At 36.9% G+C, this 12,592-nt stretch overlaps 1 protein-coding gene across 3 annotated transcripts in view; it reads left to right on the top strand.

The window, feature by feature from the left end:
- Positions 1-12,592, top strand: part of ABCD3 (ATP binding cassette subfamily D member 3) — a 95,736-nt gene that overhangs the window by 67,292 nt on the left and 15,852 nt on the right. For 2 of the 3 annotated variants that reach the window (XM_082477378.1, XM_082477379.1), the window contains 6 exons: positions 1,285-1,362; positions 1,468-1,533; positions 1,635-1,724; positions 2,207-2,326; positions 8,677-8,781; positions 11,725-11,781. In XM_082477378.1, coding sequence (XP_082333504.1) covers positions 1,285-1,362; positions 1,468-1,533; positions 1,635-1,724; positions 2,207-2,326; positions 8,677-8,781; positions 11,725-11,781 — 516 coding nt within the window. Of the gene's footprint in view, positions 1-1,284; positions 1,363-1,467; positions 1,534-1,634; positions 1,725-2,206; positions 2,327-8,676; positions 8,782-11,724; positions 11,782-12,592 lie in introns of those variants that run through there. The other variant, XM_082477380.1, reaches the window with a different exon arrangement.

Here is a 12,592-nt window from a genome sequence, read left to right as displayed (position 1 = left end):
GTGTGGCTGGGTTGCCTCCCCGTTGGTTGTTTGGCCTGAGGCGACCCAATGCTGGAGCCTACCCAGCTCTTTGGTGGGGCTAATGGTGACTCTGGGAGGGCTCACACCAAGGAGTACTTCCCAGAACTTCTGCTGCCAGTGTCCTTGCCCCCATGGTGAGCCATAGCCACCCCCCCCGCCTCTGCAGGAGACCCTCCAACACTAGTAGGTAGGTCTGGTTCAGTCTCCTATGAGGTCACTGCTCCTTCCGCCTGGGTCCCGATGCGCATACTACTTTGTGTGTGCCCTCCAAGAGTGGAGTCTCTGTTTCCCCCAGTCCTGCTGAAGTCCTGCAGTCAAATCCTGCTAGCCTTCAAAGACTGATTCTCTGGGAATTCCTCCTCCTGTTGCCGGACCCCTAGGTTGGGAAGCCTGACGTGGGGCTCAGAACCTTCACTCCAGAGGGTGGACTTCTGTGGTATAATTGTTCTCCAGTTTGTGTTCTCCCAGTGGTTATGGGATTTGATTTTATTGTGATTGTTCCTCTCCTACCGTCACATTGCAGCTCCACCTTTGTCTTTGGATGTGGGGTATCTTTTTTGGTGAGTTCCAGTGTCTTCCTGTTGATGGTTGTCCAGGAGCTAGTTGTGATTCTGGTTCTCTCGCAAGAGGGAGTGAGAGCACATCCTTCTACTCCACCAGCTTGATCCCTTCCATGAAATTCATTTTGTTTACATCTGTTCATATATTTTGTGCAAGTCTTTATTTATACCTTTCCTGAGCCATTTTATTATGGTATATTTCTTGTAAGCAATATATAACTAGATTTTTTTAAAAAGTACATTGCTTTTAAAAACCTCAAAAGCACAGCAAAATAAACATTATAATTCTTTACTGACCTCCCCAACTAGGCAGGATGAGTCTATTCAGCACCCGATATATTGTTAAATAATAACAAGTTGTAGAGCAGTATATATAGTACAATTCTATTTTTTAAAAAAAGACTGTTTACATACATAATTACTGTTTTCAAGAATTCAAGCTTTAGATCTTTGTGTTCTGATTGAGATTAAGTTGATATCAATCAATAGTGATATTTAAGTGGGAAAAAAAGTGACTGAGTAAAAATTGAAAGTAAACAAAAATAAAAGGTCTCTTCATCCGTACCCTCCACTGCTTCTACCTAATATCACATTTATAGACATAATAGAAAGCTTATCATTAGCAAAGAACTATTTGACTCTACGGAAATGTTCATTGAGTGTATATTCTATTTAATTAATTCATAGACTCATTTCCTTTCAGGTTCGGTCTGGGGCCAACGTTCTAATTTGTGGTCCAAATGGCTGTGGAAAGAGTTCACTTTTCCGTGTTCTTGGTGAAGTAAGTAAAAATTGGCCTTACGGTTTTGTAGTCTTATTTTGCCATATAATCTACTACATTGTGAAATTTACAGCTCTTCTTCCCCCTCCTCCTTTGCTTTTATAGTTATGGCCTCTTTTTGGAGGACGTCTAACTAAACCCGAGAGAGGAAAGTTATTTTACGTTCCCCAGGTAAGACCGTGTTTGAGTTATTTTATCATCTTTGATTTCAAGATCTTTTAACTTATTTTTTAAAAAACCACTTCTAATGATTTTTGCTCTGTTACTATCAGAGACCTTATATGACCCTTGGAACACTTCGAGACCAAGTGATATATCCAGATGGAAGAGAAGATCAGAAAAAGAAGGGGATTTCTGATCTCGTAAGGAAATGTTTATATCCTAGACTTACTGAAAACACTCCACTTCAGAGTCTTTATCTTAATCAGTTAAGTATTTTAGATTTCAAGTAGTTTATCCTAACCTTTTGTAAAGGCTTCTACAGCCTAATCATTAATTATAACTTTCCAGGTTGAGGTAAGATGTTAACCATGTTGCTTAAATATGACTTGTTGAATGTTTAACCTTGTCTTTACACTATTGTTTGTTTTCTCATTGCCCTTGTCCTTTAATTATGTACAATAGTAGTATTCTCTTTATGCTGCTAGATATATTTTGTCAAAATTAATATAAATAGGAAGTAAAGAGTTTAGGTTTACCTTTGTGCCACATTCTTTTGTGAAATGTGCCTTTTTTAGTGATGTTGGCAATAGTATTATAGTGATTCTAGTTTTAAAAATAAAGCAAGATAGAGAATGTTGGTTTATATTAAGCGTGATTTCATCTTTAATCATTTTGCTGAAAGGTACTGAAGGAATACTTAGACAATGTCCAGTTGGGTCATATCCTTGAACGTGAAGGAGGCTGGGACAGTGTTCAGGATTGGATGGATGTACTCAGTGGTGGAGAAAAGCAAAGAATGGCGGTAAGTGTGCTCTGAAAACACTGCAGAGCAATGCAGCTGGTTGCATAAAGTCACTCTTAGAATCCAGCATTTTGATAATCAGGGCATACAGTTTTGTTTTAATCTTTTTATTTAGCAATTATTATAGTGTGGCTTAGTTTATATGATAATAGAAGTATAGCTTGCATGTAAATTTGGAATTCTGAAAAATTCAAAAATATTCCTATGAAAGGAAAAGATGCACATCCAATTATATACTGTTAATCCATTTTTCTAAAAGTTGGGGGAACTTTGTGGCACATAGGTCCTGGTTGGGTTATGAGATCCCTTTCAGTATTTTTTCCCTATAGACGCCTCTCTGTCTTAGCCTATTCTTTCTAAAGTAGCTGAAGGTATTAGAGATGTTAATTTTATTATCATTTTATTCTTTATTCTGTTCTTGTCCTTTCCCTTTATCATTATATTTATCCTTGTTTCAGGGCTCAGTATCTACTACCTAAAGTTATTTAGAATTTTAAAATTTTCCTAATATAAAGAAACATTTGAAAGGAATTATTTTATGATCAACTAAAGTTATCCCAATCAAACATGACTACAAAATGTGACATATTAAGAGTGATTCTTTGAGTACTCTGTAAAGGGGGATAACTTTTATTTTTTTATTTTATTTTTTGTAATTAATTAATTAATTAATTTTTGGCTGCATTGGGTCTTCATTGCTGCACGCGGGCTTTCTCTAGTTGCGGCGAGCAGGGGCTAGAGCGCTCTTTGTTGTGGTGCGCAGGCTTCTCATTGAGTTGGCTTCTCTTATTGTGGAGCATGGGCTCTAGGCGCGTGGGCTTCAGTAGTTGTGGCGCACGGGCTTAGTTGCTCCGTGGCATGTGGGAATCTTCCCAGACCAGGGATCGAACCCGTGTCCCCTGCATTGGCAGGCGGATTCTTAACCACTGCGCCACCAGGGAAGTCCCAAGGGGGATAACTTTTAGGGAGTTATTTTCTAACTAGACATACCATAGTTTGAGCAGATCCAGAGGAAGTTTTTGGGGAGGGAGTGTTATAACCTTGTGGAAATTGGAGAAAACTGTAGCCAAGGGAAGATAGCAGAAGAATGGACCTGTTTCAGAATTGCTTACTGTTTATCTTCAGGTTATATTCAACCTTTTGGTTACCTCCTATTCCCTGATTGTTTTGCATGTTGTTCTTCTCCAGATCATACCCATTCTATATGAACTTAATATCAACTTAATATTGTGATTTGTCTGGCTAGTGAGATTAATCTAGAGTGATGAATGAATCATAAACAAAAGAGAAGAGAGATACCAGCCATACTCAAAGTGGAAATTGGGCTGAAGGCATGAGAATTTAAAGTGATTGGGCATTTCTGGAATCAGTTTAGAAGATGCCTATAGAAATAACTGCAATTCAGGAAAACTAATTTAAATTCCTATACTATGACTTCAAAGAAAATGGAAGGATAAGGCAAGATTCACAAGTGGACACAATGGAGACTCAGAAAGAAAAATAAATCTGCTTAAACTAAGGAATTGTATATGTGTGGTATAAATGTTACACAGAGGGTAGTTTTTATTAGAAGATAAGAAATTTAAGGGTGTGCCTAGAGGAGTGAGAGTTTATTTTGGAAGAATAGGGAGTGGGGGAAGGAACCCTGTAAAGCCAGATGAACCACGATAGAGCTGGGAAATGGGGAGAGCTCACCTTTAACACGGTTGCATGGCCAAGCCCTTGACAGGGTGTGTTCTGTATAGGCCAACATTTGGAGAATTGAATGTGAAGTTTAAAAGAGAGCATATTGTTTTGCTACTTTAGAAGGGTTTGGAGGGAGTTAGAAAAGGCTAATGCAATAAATATCAACATTGCTGAAGTTGGGTGGAGAATGTGTATTCATTTTATTGTTCTTTCATTTTTTTGGTAGGATTAAAATTTTCAAAGTAAAAAGTTGATGGGAAGAGAAGACATAATTTTTATAAATTATAAAAACCTATAATTTATAAATTATAAAAATTATAATTTTTAGGAAGAACAGACTTTGAAAGGTTTAACCAAAACAGTGAATCTATAAGAGTGAAGGTTGGTATAAAACAGATGAACCAAAGGAACTCTTAGGTAAGGAGACTCAGGATTTGAATTTGAGGGAATGGAATAAAACTACTGAATAAAGGGAGATCTGGTGAACACATTTCTAAAAGTCCCTTGAAAAATATCAACATAAATATAGGGGGAAATATTATTCCATTATTTTAACAGCAAAAAAATTAATTATGGTATGCTTGCCACAGAGTTTAGGATTAGCTAAGAATCTATTCTATGAAAGGCACTTAGCTAGGTGGCTGTCTTTATAATCTAGTTAGGAGAGCCAGATATGCTCATTTAATTGTGATACCAGGCAGGCAGTCTTCAGTGATAGTTACAAAGAAAATGCCCTAGAATATTGATGAGGGAAAGATTGGTTTGGAATGGCAGGTCCTGTTTAATTTTCCCAAGAGCCCTGTGAAGTAAGGTACAGATGAGGGAAAGACTTGGAGAACTTAAGCAGCTTACTGATACCAAACAGCTGCTGCATGGCAGAACTGAGATCCACGTGCAGGTGGGTCTGACCCCAGAACTCTTGCTCTTCACCAGTACATTACAGTATATGGCCTTCAATGTGCAGATGAACTGTCTGACCAGTTCTCTTCTCTCACTGTGCCTTGAAGTCTCAAGTGACATGCCTTTTTCCCCCGTTGCACCCATTTGGGTCCAGCCATCAGCTAGTCCAACCCTGGTCCAAACATCAGCCAGGGTTGCTCCACCTAGTATCATAAATTGGGCTGTCTTATTTCTCTGACCCGTAGTTTTCTTTTCTACTCTTTTGTTCTTGCTCTTCCTCTTTAGTGATGGTTTTTTTATATTGAATTATGAGAAAGTATATATGATAGAAAAGTTGGAATATTTATAAAAGTGTAAAGAAAGGCCCAAACCACCTTACCAGACATACCACTGTCATAAGATTTTTAGTGTTTTTTTAAATCCATTTTTGAAATGAATTCTTTTTCTTTTACCTAATTGGCAACTGTCCCCGTTCTTCAAACTCACTGAGATCTCTCTAATATTGACCCATTCCTTCTCTGTAATTGATCAATTCCCTTCTGACTACCTTCTTTCCTGTCCAGCACAGACTTAACAATCCAGGGCCTGGCACATAGGAGGTACACAGGAGATATTTCTTTAAGGAATGAACAAATGATCCCTTCCCCTTAACTTCCTTTCCCACTTTTTGTTTTCTCATATTATTTAAACACCAATGCAAGAGCAATTGTTTGCCTTGGCATTTCTGTACATTGGCTTCTGAGCACCGCTGGAAAAAAAATCAGAGAATAAGATGGATTGGTGGCACTGCACTTCCATGGTTTCCGGTCTTACAGGGCTTCACAGCATGGCTTGGCAATCCTATTACTGATTTTTGTCCCTCTGTCTCATTTTTCAAGATAATCATTTGAAAACTACCAGTCTCAGGCTTTCTACCCCATTACCTACTCCACCACTCTGAGCAGAATAACTCTCCTCCTACTTCTTAAAGAAAAAAGAGATGCTGTTATTTCAGTTACATGACTGCTAATTTTTATTGAGTGCTAAATAGGCGATAGGCAGTATGCCAAGCACTTTACACAGGTTATCTCATTTCATTCTCGCCATAGTCCTGTGAGATGAGAGCTGTGAGTGTCCCATTTCACAGAGGAAGCAGAATGTAGAACAGTTAAGTGGCTTGCCAGGCAAAGATATCTAGGAAATGTTAAAGCTGGTGGGGGGTGGGAGTGGCCTGTCATGCTCAGTCAGCAGTATGACTGCAGAGTTCGTATATTCCAAAATCTCCTTGACTGAGAAACCAAGTAGCTGACTGCATAGTGGGAGAGAGAAAGAAACATGATGAGAAAATTTCCATATAATGTGCTAAGTGTGGTGACGAAGGTATGCAAAGCATTGCATGGGAACACAGAGGAGGGGCATTTGTGGAATGCCTTCAAATCATCACTCCTCTTAGTAACTTTGCACTGGGCTGTCCTGACCTCCCTGCTCCCACTGTTTGTGGAGGATATGTCATCCGTCCTCTTGAGAAAGGCTAAATGTCTCCATCTTTGTTTTTGGACCCTCCCTCCTCCAACTTTATCACATCCCTTTCCTTCAGTTATGCACCCCCCCGACAACCCCCCCCATATTTAATCTCTTCTAGTCCTCTTATAGAAAGATATTTTCAGGTCTCTGTGATCTAAAAAGCAAACTCTGCCTTAACCAAAGGTCCCATGTAGTCTATACCTTTCATTCTCTGCACAGCTGAACTTCTTGATGGTCTGTCCTTGCTGCTTCCCCTTCCTCACACCTCTTATAAATAAGATATAAACCCCAAGAAAGCTGTTTTTATGTTTTAGTCATTCATTTATCAAATATTTGAATGTTTCCTATACTTTACAGGTGTCGGGTGTACAGTAGTGATTAAAACGGAGTCTCGGCTTTTGTGAATATTATAGCCTAAGGGGTAGACAAAGAAACAGACAACATACAATTTACAGTATGTGAAGAGCTGCAGAGATGTTACAGAAGGGACCCACTTGGATTGGGGAAAGGGATCAGGGTAGGTTTGAGAAGGTGACATTAAGCAGAAATTTGAAAGATGCAAGGAGCAGAGTAAGGCGTTTGAGACATAAGGAAAGCGACATGTGCTAAGCCTGTAAGACCTGTGACACATTGTGTCCTGGTAGTTGAGAGGAGATGGTGGCTGGAATGTTGAAGTTAGAGAGTGAGTAGTAATAAGGTTGTGCGGGGCCTTGTAGACCATGGTAAGGAGTTTGAATTTCATTCTAAGTGAAATGGGAAGTTATTGAAGGGTTTTAAGCAGAAGAATGAAATTCTCTGTTACGTTTCTGGAAGATCCTCTCTGGTTACATGGAGAACGGGTTAAAGAGGTGCAAAAGAGGAAACAGGAGGCTATTTGTGGCCATCCAGGCAGGAGAGGATTATGCTCTGGGCTAAGGACGTGATTGTGAGCTGGGGGAAAGTGAGCAGGGTCCACAGGACTGACTTGAATGGACTAAAAATGGGGGGGAGGGGAAGGGAGGAGGAGAAGGGAAAGATCAAGGAGGACTCACAGCTTTCTAGCTTGAGCAGCTGTTTGATAGCTTCGTTTCTGAAATGTTCAAGATGGGGTGGGGGAAATGGATGAATGGATTTAAGGGAAAAATCTAGAAAATCCGTTGAGTTTTAGATTTTTAAAGTCTGCGAGTCCTGTAAGATATCCAAATAGAAAGATCAAATAGGAATTTTTGTGTATCAGTTTGGAAATTAGAAGAGAAGTGTGGGTGAGGGAGATATATTGGGAGTTTACAAATGTAAATAATATTTGAAATCATGAGATTTGATGAGATTACTCAGAGAGAAACAACATAGGAAAAAGAGGAGAGGACCTAGGAATTAACCCTCAGGGACCCCAACATTTAATGGTCAAGTGAAAGAGAAAATGCTGGAAAAGAAACTGAGAAAACAGCATAAGAAATGGAAAGAAACTTAAATCCATGGTTTCACTCTCACTTTCTCAAGAAGGAGGGAATGGTCACCTGCATTGAATGTTGCAGAGAAGATAAATTGGGCAAGGATAGAAAGTGTCCATTGGTCATGCAACATGGAGATCATTGTTAGGAGCAGATGACAATTTGGAATATCTGTTGGACAAAGGATCAGAATAAATAATTCCCAGAAAATAAGATACATATGGAAAATAAACAGCAAAATGTTCAGCATTACTGCTAATCAAAGAGATGTAAGCTATAATAACCTTGATGTTAATTTTCACTTATAAAATTAGCACAGCCTTTTAAAAATGAGCATGCCCAATACTGACCGCAGGGATATATACAACAGGTGCACTCAAACATTGTTGGTGGGAATATTAATTGGCAACATAATATTAATTGACATTACTTAAGCAACAAAATGTTTAAAAATAGTTTTTGCATGAGTCATCTATAGTCTGAATTCTAAGATTTCATCAAAATGTGTACCCTCTAACCTGTTTTAGAGAACTTTCTTTAATACTAGTTTAAAACTCAACTTCATCTCCCATCAGTCTTAAAAGTTTTTGCTTTACTCTTAACAATATTTCCCATGTGTTACATTTTCCCCTTTGTTCGGGAAGACAATAAAAACAATCAGGTTTCTTTATATTGTTTTTGTTTCTGAGAAGTAGATTTTTTGAGTTAGAATAATTTTCATCTTTGCTTTAGAAGACTGTAAATGAGTATTTAATTTAAAGTAAATCTATTTTCCCGTATTAATTTTAGCTCTCTGAATGATTATACAGAATATTTCTTTTTATGCTTCAGATGGCAAGATTATTTTATCATAAGCCTCAGTTTGCCATTTTGGATGAATGCACAAGTGCAGTTAGTGTGGATGTGGAAGACTACATTTACAGTCATTGTCGAAAGGTAAGTGTGATAAATTCTCAGTCCCCCCTTTCAGTTTACTCTGTGTCCAACCAAATATCTACCCAAAGAGAAGATTCCAAGTTATAAAGTGACAAAATTACTATCATAGGATGATATCTTGCTTTAGTATTTTAAACTGATAATTAATAGATATGAGTAAAAAGAAATTATCAATGAATTCTGAATATAATTCTTTTTAGCCGTGTATTAGATATAAAATAAATGTTTAAATTTATTTTCCTTTTAACTCATTCTCTATACTCAGAGTTAATAAACAGATATTTTCTTAATTTGTTCCATCAACTTTACCTGAATATCATTTGTTTCTTTATAAAGAAAATTCAAAAAATAAAAAAAAACTTTAATTAAAAAAATTCGACAGTAATTATTTGGCAACTTTTAATTTATCCATTTTTTTCTCTGGCCTGTCCATTATCTTACCAAGGCTTCTTTTAGTAGCCTTTTCTGAGGCTGTCTACATTGGTTCCATTCTTTAAGTAATTATTCAGTCGCCTCAGTTTTTTTGTTTGTTTTTTTTTCCTGTGAGGAATTGTCACCATCATCTATACTTTCGTTGGATTTTGAGAACAAGAGCAGCATAATCTAACTGTTTTAGAGTTTCAGTGTAAGCAAATGAAGTACAGGAGTCTTTTACCATGTTGTAACTGTTCTTTGGGAGTTCACAATAAATATAAAAAGTCATGATGCGTGTATACGGTATCAGTTCCTGCTGCTCAGAGTGTGGTCACAGCTCAGCAGCAGCGGCATTGCCTCGGAGCGTGTTAGAAATGCGGTCTCAAGCCCTACTGCTAAATCAGAGCCTGCGTTTTAACAAAACCCCCGGATGATTCAGATGCACATTAAAGTCTGAGAAGAATTGGCATAATGATGAAGGAATAAATTTGCTACGTTCATCTTTTAGGAAGATTTTATAGCTACTGATTTTATTTCTTTAATGGTTTTCTGTTCTTAATCAGTTTTAGTCATTTATAATTTTTTATCCATTTGTCCATACATATTTTCAGATTTTATAGGCATTAGAGGTGTTTGTGGAATCTCTTACACATAAAACCAAGTAGTCTCTACTTGATTAGTGATTTAGAGGCTCTTTGCTGATAATTTTGTCCATGCAGTTTCCTCTTACATCTAGCTGTAGGCTGCAAGTCCCCACAAAGGATGCAATTCTCCTACGTATAGATTCCACTTAAAAGAAAAAAATTCTTATGGAGCCCCCAGTTGATAAATTGTATTACTATAATGGCACTTGAATATGGATAAGCATGAAATGAAGTATGAACTTAAACTTAAAACTCATTTACAGAAGCTACAAAACCAATATAAACTTATAAATTAAGTACAGATAAAACTTTAAAACACAGTTTCAAAATTGCAGCATTAGAGAGACCTATGATACTGTTTTGCTGAAACTAAACCACTGGTTTAGGTTTAGTCTGAGGTCCAAAAATAATAGGAGGTCCAGATCTTATATTTTGAATTTTGCTTACGTATTTTGACTGAAGTAATTCTATTATAAAGAATGCCTTCATTAAGTTGAGAGCTAATCCAGTTATTTTAGAATTGTAAGAGAAATAATATCTGAAGTGAGCTTTCAAAAATAAGATGTGTTACACCATCGAAATATATGTTTTATTAATAACTGACCATATACTTATCATGCAGTTCCTAACCTGTTTGAGAACCTTTCCCATGGCAGCCAAACTTATGATACATTAAAAGTTTTAAATGATACCACTTTAAATCACCACTTGGTGCCAACAGAAGTGTAAACACAAACTTGGGCACTTAAATCTCATGATAGAAGTGATAAGAAGAATATACTTACTCAAAATTCTTTTTAATTATCAAAATGAATATAAAAATTGGAACTCATGGTGGAGATTTCCTGGCTACCCTAGCATGTATCTCAGCCTCGAGAGGTCCATTTTGAGAAACACTGATCTAGAGCAAGGTTTCTCAATCTCAGCACTATTGACATTGTGGGTTGGATGACTCAGTTGTGGGAGGCTGTCCTCTGCTTTGTAGGATGTTTGGCAGCATTTCTGACCTCTACTCATTAGACTTCTGTAGCACTCTCAGTTGCAACAATCAAAAAAGACCTTGCCAAATGTCCCCTATGGGACAAAATCCCCTGCCTCCACTCCCTGGTTGAGAATCACTGATCCAGAGCAACTAGCTGTATCTCTTAGTGTTGCTTTGAAAATTTGAAGAACAATCCATAAATCCTAATTCACAGTCTGAAATCCAGTAAGCTTGTAAAACCAAAAGATTTTTCATTATTTTGTAGCAAGCTCACTGGGTAGCCAGACCTGGCCTGAGCTAACAGAAGATTTTTAAGCTCTTATTTATCTCACTGAATGTTCATGTCCATATGTGTTGTTGCAGAAACACTGATGTGTTTGATTTCAGAATTCTGCCTCTGAACCCTCTGGGGGTTTTCCAAAATCTGAATTCTAAGACATTCCAAAATAAGGGTTTCCAATAAAAGATTATGACCCTGTATTTGAAAAACAAATTTACTGTAGGCAGTACTATATTGATTTAATTTTCCTATTTTTGACTTTTTGCTACTTTTACCACCTTTATACTCTTTTCATATATTTTTTCACAATAAAATATAAAATGTGCTAGGATATATATTTTCTGCCCCAAACAAAATAATACACTTAATTAAGCTAGTACCTATTAGTTTAGTTTTTTTTCTTAAAGACTCTGTTGATACTTGTTATTTTTTATTATGTGGTCAATGGCCTGTACTTTGCATTACCTTAAACATTTGGCATCAGTTATAGTTTTTTCTCTTTGGCATTGATTTTTAACTATAGCTACTGAAGACAGTCATCTTAACAGCTTAAATTATATAGACTAGTTTAATTTGTGACTCTGTGTTATTGATATAAACCTAAATCATTTTCCTTATATTAGGTTGGCATTACCCTCTTCACTGTGTCACATAGAAAGTCTCTTTGGAAACACCATGAGGTTTGTATTTCTTATACTGAATGGTATAGTGAGAGTTTATTTTCATATATGAATTCAGATGATTATGGTTTTAGATTTCTTGGTGTATATTCCCTTATAAATATATAACTTAAGGGAAAAAGGTGACTCTAACTCATTTTTATAAAACAGGATTTTCATAAATATTATTGTAGTTGTTAATTTTGAAAGCTACAATATATGTAAACAGTCCCGAGTTATATATGATAGATATTAGAGAACCAGTTAGTGGTTCTCCAGTTTTATAAATGACTGTTGTATAATAACTGATTAAAATGTGCATAATCTTATCACAACTATGGCCAAATAAACTTTTTCTTACCATTCTGTATTGACAGAAGGAGAAAGTCTTAAGAAGGATCAGATAGCAAAGAGTTTAGGGACAGTTTTAGTAGAGACCAGGACTACAAGGAGGAAACTGTATAATGTCAGCTATGTTTGTCCTCACACTGTAATAAATAGAATTCATTAGGTGGTCACTATAATTTACAAAGATATTACAGTGAGGTTTACATGGGTACAGGTGCTCCAGCAGTGCCATAGTGCCATTCTCAGTATGGGAGTTCTTTTCAACTCTTAATGTAAAATAATCAAACCCTAAAAATAAACCCAGCTTAGTTCCTTTTCTCTTTTTTCTTTTCTTTTCTGTTTTCTTTTCTTTTCCCTTCCTCCCTCCCTCCCTCCCTCCTTCCCTTCCTTCCTTCTTCTCTCCCCCCCTTCCTTCCTTCCATCCTTTCTTTCTCCCTTCCCTCTTTCCTTCCTTCTTCTCTTCTGTCCTTTTTTTCCTTCCTAA

Source organism: Balaenoptera physalus (assembly GCF_965194825.1).
Source record: "Balaenoptera physalus genome assembly, chromosome: 1".
NCBI classification, from domain to species: Eukaryota; Metazoa; Chordata; class Mammalia; order Artiodactyla; family Balaenopteridae; genus Balaenoptera; species Balaenoptera physalus.
This window is presented reverse-complemented; position numbering and strand designations above follow the sequence as displayed.